The 7,741-nt window shown below is 43.4% G+C and overlaps 1 protein-coding gene across 1 annotated transcript in view; it reads right to left on the bottom strand.

Moving 5' to 3' along the window:
* Positions 1 to 1,557: 1,557 nt before the first annotated feature.
* The window catches only part of LOC104164340 (trifunctional purine biosynthetic protein adenosine-3-like), a 21,256-nt gene continuing 15,072 nt past the window's right edge, over positions 1,558 to 7,741 (bottom strand). Inside the window, exons 16-21 of the mRNA XM_009703635.1 lie at positions 6,783 to 6,989; positions 5,605 to 5,745; positions 5,151 to 5,281; positions 3,587 to 3,728; positions 2,257 to 2,372; positions 1,558 to 1,830 (exon numbers count right to left, since the gene is read on the bottom strand). Coding sequence (XP_009701937.1) covers positions 1,558 to 1,830; positions 2,257 to 2,372; positions 3,587 to 3,728; positions 5,151 to 5,281; positions 5,605 to 5,745; positions 6,783 to 6,989 — 1,010 coding nt within the window. The remainder of the gene's footprint in view (positions 1,831 to 2,256; positions 2,373 to 3,586; positions 3,729 to 5,150; positions 5,282 to 5,604; positions 5,746 to 6,782; positions 6,990 to 7,741) is intronic.

Genomic DNA, 7,741 nt, shown 5'->3' with positions numbered 1-7,741 from the left:
ATATACACACACCAAATATTTGTTAATCTTGCCTGGTTACAGTTCTTCCTATTTCTCCCAGATCATGAAAAATACAAGTTCCTTGCTCCAGTCATTGGCGCGCAAGAGACAAATACAGATTTCTGTGCATAAATGGCAGCGCTTACAGGAGGGAACTGAATTTTTCTCCCCTCCCTAACTACTGAAACACCCCTAGCTACACATTAAAAAAATTTAGACTTTTCTTTTAGGAAAAATTTAGACCTTTTTAATGGAGCTGACTCACGCTCTCCAACAGCCTGGTACAGCCAAGAGTGAGATATACAGTATGTCCCTTACTAGTACAGTACATGTAATACCAAAACAAGAATACATTTTTTTCGCTGCATCTAATGGCTCTTAGTGATCCCTTCTCTGGAAAATTCAGCTCTGACTACTTCTTTTCTAGTTCGAGTAGCTGCTTAGCTAGCTTTCTTCCTCTGATTTGTTACTTGCATGACAGTTGTTATTCTGGCAGATATATAATGAGCTTCCACAAAGGTTTTATTTAACAGCAGCAACTCTCTGGACCAAGCCAATCCTTCAGTCAAGAAAGAAAACTGAGATCTTCCTTCTGCAAGTTAAGCTGAGGATGTCTTGTTCTGCTGATTTCAAGGATGAAGGATGAAAAATGCCTGAAATCTGGTGTTTCTTGTCCCTCTAATCAAATTTTCATCCCTCAAGATCTAACTGTTTTAATATGAAATTCTGGGAATGTCTATGCGCCAGTCCCTTTCAAGGAGCAGGGGAAAGTGTCTGGATGTATGTTCAGTATTACACTGAATGTCTGATGTACACTATTACATCATATTGACACTCTGTGAAGGGGAGTTGGTTTCATTTTGGTTTGCCTTCTGAAGGTTCCCTGCTTTTTTGGCCTTTGGATCTTCTGCTTGGCAGCTCAAGAGTCTCCCACAGTGATGCACGTTCACATCTCCTCTTCTCCGTACCGCGATGCGCTCCCATGGTGGTGCGGCTCACAAGGATGAAGTCCTTGTAGGCTCCCACCTCCTCCCATGGAACTACGCATTCGTCCCTAATGCTTGGTCATCTCCAAATCCACACTGTGCTAGGCTGGGCCTCGCTTCTGATCTGCCCCGACATGTCTGGCCTCTTCCATCCAACAGGAACTGGTCACCATCCTGCAGCAGCATGATTCCTGTTTGTGGTTGTTTTGTGAAGCTCTTGGTGCTCTGCAATGTGATGCAGCCAGCAAAAATTGATCCCTCAGAAGAATTAATTTCCCTCTGAAGCGCTAGTCCATTTTTACAGCTTAAGCCCCCTCTTCAATTTGTAACACAGTATCTCCTTTACAAATGAAAAAACAGAACAAAGAAATTCAAAATCTGAAATGATAGCTTGGCTTCTGCCACCGATTTTGCAAAAGGAGCGTAACTAAAGCTGCAAACTAAGGGAAAAGGATCACAGCTCAGAATGAAAACCTGTGACACTCATGGCTGAGTGAAAGAGAAGCACATTGAGGTCAGGGAGGAGGAGGGGGGAAAAGATGAGCAGAGAGCAAGCCACTCATTAACATGGCTACACCACATCGTTTTCTTGAGGCTCCGGAGCCACGAGAGAGGATGTGCAGTCTCTCTTCTCTGCTTGAAGACACAGACTTTGGCTCCCTTGTTTCCAGCAGGTTTTACCATCGGCTCCTAACTGCACTGCTCCACTGGCCACCAGCTGCAGGGCGATGGGAAAAGCCCGACACTCAGCTTCTTTAACCCTTTCTGACAGTGTCTCCTCGGTGTCGTCTGACTTCACAGACACTGGCTCCTGATGGATCACTGCTTTTGGACTAGACTCCTCCTAAAATGGAGAGATTGGAAGTCTTTTAGAAGAAGCTGGTGAACAGTCTCGGGAAGGTTATGGATGATGTGGATGGGGCAAAGTCTTACGAGAGGTCTTGGCGAGAGCACGTGTAGTTGTGTGCAGGAGGCTTAAAGTACATCTAGGGAGTACAGCAGGAAGAGAGAGATGGGCTAGAAGATTCAGAGGGCAGTTTGCTGAGAGTAGGAGAAACTGAAAAAAACCCTCCCCGTAATATGAAGGAAGAATACAGGACCTTAAGAAACCACAAATACAATGTAACGCCCATATCTTCCTGTTTTTACCGGTAACAGTCCCAAGCTTTTCACACATTCCTGTTATCTCTTCCTGTTTCTGCCTTCAGAAAGACAAGAAAAAAGCAAATTCCTTTTCATAACAGTCAATGTTAGGCAAGAGGACACTTACCAGAACAAAATGCACGGTGCAACCTGTGACTTTGAATCCACTTTGCAGGGCTTGCTGATGGGCATTTCCGTCCTTGATTGGTGGGAAAAGTGATGGGGAAGCATTCAAAATTTTTCCTGGGCATTAGTGTAAGAGGAGAAAAAAAAGAAAAAAAAAAAAAAATCAATTTGAACTACGTTTCCTTTAAAAATAAAAGTGAGGTGCGACCATCAGTTCCAAAGAACAACATTGAGCATCACTCGGGAGTTTAAATGGTCTCAACTGCAGTCAGAACATAACAGGGCATGTTCAGATTCAGGTTATAAAGCAACACTCGTACATGGTGTTACGTTCTCTAAGGAAATCTGAGGAATCGCTGCTCTGATCTGAGGAAATACTGCTCTTCCAGGAACACAGGTGATGGTGTGCAGGCTTTGGCAGTGGCCAGGCAAACATGTTTCAGTTAAGGCCAAGGACCTCATTTGCTTTTGTGGCTCTGGATGGACAGCCGGACGGGAAGTCTGTCCCTCCCAGGCGACCAGCCCTCATGCTGCAGATGAGGGGCTTGGAAGCAGAAGACTTCACACTGCAGCCTCATGCAGAGCCACTGCACAGGTGGAAGTGATTTTCATAGGAAACATCATTCCCAAAGAAGCCTGTCCAAGTGCAAGCTGCACAGCGAGTGAGTAACTTCTGAGTAAGGCCTCAGGAGCTGGCACTCGGCGCCTAGAGCCAGGAGGAAAGCAGAGTGTGTGTTCCCCCCCCTCCACTGGCCTGGGATGCATCTAAAGAAAGCTCTGTCCCCAGCAGAGCCATGCTCACTCAGGGTCTATAATGGCTGTGTTTCCAGCCCACAGGGCAGAGTAGTGCTACGCTGTGCACCCCTCAGGGCAGCACAGGAGGGAGATGAACTGAGAAATCAAGCACTCTCCCATTTTTTTCTGAGTGACAGCTGCAGGGAGTAAGTTCAGCAGAACTCCCCAGCACAGCTCCTTGACAAACGACACGGTTATGCTGCCTGTCCCCTACTGCAGACGGAACCAAACTCCTGCCTGCTCCGCAGGCACTTCTCCTTCCCAGAGGAAAGGCAGACAGACCAACTCCCTGACCCTGATTTTGCCCCTACTCATTATGGCAGCACAAGGAGTTTCTCTGCCAATGCAGAGTCAGGATCCCAGTGCATTCGGAATGACTGAAAGCATAGGGCAGCCCCACCGATTTACATGCAAACCTCAGTGTCAGCAAGGCCGTGAGAGATTTAACCAAAAGATGAAGAACTATGACTGTGTAATTCTGGTGAGACCAAGCATCCATATTTTAATTTCTCTTGTACACTTTCTTACTTTCTTACCTTTCCATTTTCTGAGAAAAGGACTGGACAAAATTCTCATAAATCCTGAAAGACATATTAGTTCAACAGCGAATTCTTCAAGAACTCGGTCAATTGTGCTGTCAAATTCAGAGCGACTCCCATATAACTTATGATCAATCACCTAAAATACCAAAACATATCAAAGGCTGTATCAAGGAAATAACTTTGTGTGAATGAGAGCAGCTACTTGGGCAACAAAGAGAAAGCAAACTCGATTCATTCCAGAACACTCAAGGATTTAAAAAGTTGTAAGTTGGTGGATATTTCAGGATATTTGTGATTTTTTACATTCATATAAACATTCCTGGGAACACCCCAATCACTTGCCAGCTAACACTGGCTGTATCACACAGGATGCTTTCTACTTTGTGTAGAAAATCTGCACAAAGAGAAGCCAAGTGTGAAAAGAGAAATGGGGGTAATGTGGTGTAGAGGGAAGTAAGGGGGAACACATCAGAAGATACTGATCTCTTACTCCAGAATGTCTAGCCAAAGACTAAAGTAAGAATAGTAATGACTCATTGACAACATCACCACCAGTTAGTCCGTAGTGGCCTATGAAAAACCCTGAACTTACCTAAAAAGACAACAAACTGGCCAGACATTCTGTGTAAGGGGAGGAGGAGTCAGGAACTTTTTTATTTCTACTCCACCTCTCAGCCTCAGCTCCCCAGGTAAGTGTTGATTCCTGACTCTGTTCATGAGGACATTCAAATAAGGGGCTAACAAAGCTGTCATGCTCTTGCCTGTGAAAATACGAATGAATTTTGACATAACATAACCTTTTTTCTGGAGATGAGTCTTTATACTGCCAGAAAAAAAGTAATGTGAATCTAACTCAGCTGTTGGGGAAGCTTGCTGAAAACTTTAATGCATGGAGAGCCTCTAACAGTATTTATTTCCATCTCTGCATAGCTGTACAAACATGTTAACTGTTCAAAATCATTTAATGTTAGAAGGAGGAGTTCCTGGTGGGCTGCATTTGAAATCCCAAGTTAGTGAATGTTTTCAAATTCTATACTTTGACAATATGATGACATGATGGTAGTCCCTTTCTATGTTTTTTTTTTATGAAACAAACCAGTGAAAGTTTCTGTAATGCAGTGCTACTTTACTGACCACAGGCAGGAGAAAAGACTTGTATAGTGCCACTAAAAGTGACTGAGCACAACATGAGACAAAGGTCTTTCAAAGAAGGGATGAGCCAAGGAGACAACACGCTTATGCCTTTTGCAGAGCAAAGGCTTCCTGATTTCAGTTAAAGCTTGAAGCTGCATGGGCTACAGTCTCAGACCCAAATCATCAAAGCACTTGCAGTTTTGAGTCCCTTCTTAACTCTGGACTGTAGCACGCACTGCAAAGACGGGAAAGACTCGCAGCCTCCAGTGAGCGCTGTCCATACAGCTTTCAGCTCTGCCTCTACTGATAACTTTGACAGCTTTGTGCTACATCCACTTATCCACGGTGAAGGTTTTAAACAAAAGTGAGACCTACAGATTCAGTAGCTGTGAGTTGGTGATAAAAAGGAAACAAGTGTCTTTACCCTGGTGGGAATTCCAGCCCGGGCTGCATTTCGTAGTTCTTCCACACCAGACTTGTTGGAGATGACAAGGACAACTTGAGCACAACTGCCTGGCTCTTTTGCATAACTGATGAGCGCAGCAAGGTTTGTGCCTCAAATGAAGAGAGAGCAAACATTCATGAAATAGATGAGCACCTATGTCACCGAGAATCGGCTCTCAGTCCCGTTTATCTAACAAAAATCTTGCTTTCAACAACTGCACAACTAGAAGACAACTAAGGAATTTGTGCACTAATATGGCTCACGTTAAGCAGTACAATGCAACTGCTTGCCTTCCAGTCAAAATGCAACCTTAGTTTTAGAAGGTTGCACAGACTCTACTGAAAAGACAAGGTGGATGTACTTGAATCGAGGCTGAATTCAGCCTCTCCTTTGCAAGGACATTCCTCTATGTGATGGATAAAGGAAAGCTCACCTGTTCCAGAGATGAGAACAGCTACTTTAACTTTGTTCTTTCTGGGTTGGTGTTGACTCTCAACAACAGCGTTACTCAGCAGATGCTGGGGGCTGCTCAGCTGCAGAGCTTCTAGAAGATTCTCGACTTCGATGTGAGAACCTCCTCCAAATATGTGAGGAAAATGTTAAAAGACCTTAGATTTTACTTTTCCATCTAAATTTATTTTCTATAGTTTATTAATCATAAGTTTCAGCTAAGAGAAAACCTATCAGCAAGGAATTTATGCTAGCACTAACTGAACTACAAAAACGTGTACTACTTGAACAAACCAACTCACACTACTTGTGCTGATGTCTTTTGTGTTACTCACTCGCAGAATTGTTTACAAAGGTCCAGGTATGGCATGGTCTTTTCAAGGATTATCCCCATCCTTTCTACCTGTCTTTCTCTTTCTCTCATGTTGCAAAATTACACTAAAAATTATGTTGATAGAACTGAGGTTGGATTTTGGCTGCCCAAACTGCTCCCTAAGCTGTTTGGTTTCCAGAGGGATTTTTGGCTCACATCTTGCTATGTGTCAATCAATGGAGATACCAGAATGAAGCCTTACCAGCATGTATGACTATACACAGCTGTGGCCTATCCTCAGTCTTTACATGGCATCCGTGTGAGTTGGGAAGGGGTTGGAAAGGAGGTGGGTTGATTACCATGATTGCAGTATATAATCAACTAATACAATCAACTAATGTTTGAGTCCTTACAGGCAGTCATCAGAAGGATTTACTCAAGTCTGAAGCAGGTACCTAGGTAAGACATTATTCAAGTACTATCACTCTGAATATAAGACATTCAGTTCTCACTGTATTTAATAATGAAATCTAGACGTGAAGGTGTCAGGTAGCCTCCAGCCTAGTGAAACGACAGGAAAAAGATGTGAACTACACAAACTTTGTGATAGGGAGTCTCCTCAGTGCCTACAGAACTGAGGACAAGTGGTGACTCCCAGGAGATGCTCAGCACTTCACAGAATGACACTCTAAAATAACTTACCCTGTATCAACTTAAAAATTAAACAGCACATCCTTAAGTGGAAAGCCCTCTGAAGTGAGACAGATGAATCTGTTACACTTTGAATCAAACCATACTCTATTTAATTTTTGTGAGTATCTTCATTTCCCATTAGGACGCCTGCTAACCTGTGCGACAAAGGGCAACAACTTTCCCAATCAGCCAAGCTTCCTCACATCTCTGTATGTCCTTGAGAACATGCTGAGCCAGGTCCTTCTGCACAACCAAGACTGCACCAATCCCACAATTAAATGTCTGAGCCATCTCCTCCACAGAGAGGTTTCCCTCTTTGTAAAGCCAGCAAAAGATTTCAGGAATCTTCCAGCTGAGAGCATCTGAAAATGATTGAAATTTGTATATGGTCAGCACAAATGTTTGCTACCCATCTTTTATTATATACAATGACAGTGGTGCATTACAAGAGCTGATAGAGACTAATTCATGCTGTTCTAAGGATACTGTCCAAGGAGGACACTGACCCAACTTCCAGTCAACTTTATAGGTGCTGCTTAGCTAGAGGTTTCTAGCCATAATTTGTGTGAGCCAAGTCTTCTCTAGGCTTTCTAATGAGAACATGTAGGAAATGACGGTGAATTAAAATGTATTCATCACTCATCAGCCAGAAGCAAAAAGCTACAGATGACTTAAATCTCTTCTGTAAGAGATAAAGGAGCTGTGGGACAAACCATCTTCTGGCTTTTTTGGACTACTTAAGCAGATCCTGGTTTTCTGTTTCAAAGAATCAATAATTAGTATAAGAGTGTATACTAGTTGTATTGATGGGCAGACTGGAACAGGGCTGAGTGTTCTACACATGGATGGAAAGCATGGATGGGCTTTCACAGTGATCCTACTCACGCAGGCATGGCCTTAGGCTGTCTGTGGAAAGTCTGATGGTGCAGACTTGCCATCTTGACTTCACTTTAGAAAACTAACAATCCGTTAGGCTTGTTATCTTGTGTGTGGTTGCAGGCACTGGCAAGCAAGCTAGGCATTACCTTAGTAAGCTGAGGTTTTCTTTCCTTTTCTAATTTTATTCTAGAGAAATACAGAAAGACATACAGACACCTCCCCCCCCCCCCCCACA

Source organism: Cariama cristata, unplaced genomic scaffold, assembly GCF_000690535.1.
Source record: "Cariama cristata isolate BGI_N322 unplaced genomic scaffold, ASM69053v1 scaffold33347, whole genome shotgun sequence".
Classification (NCBI taxonomy): domain Eukaryota; kingdom Metazoa; phylum Chordata; class Aves; order Cariamiformes; family Cariamidae; genus Cariama; species Cariama cristata.
Note: the sequence above shows the minus strand (reverse complement) of the source record. Positions and strands in the feature narration are given on the sequence as shown.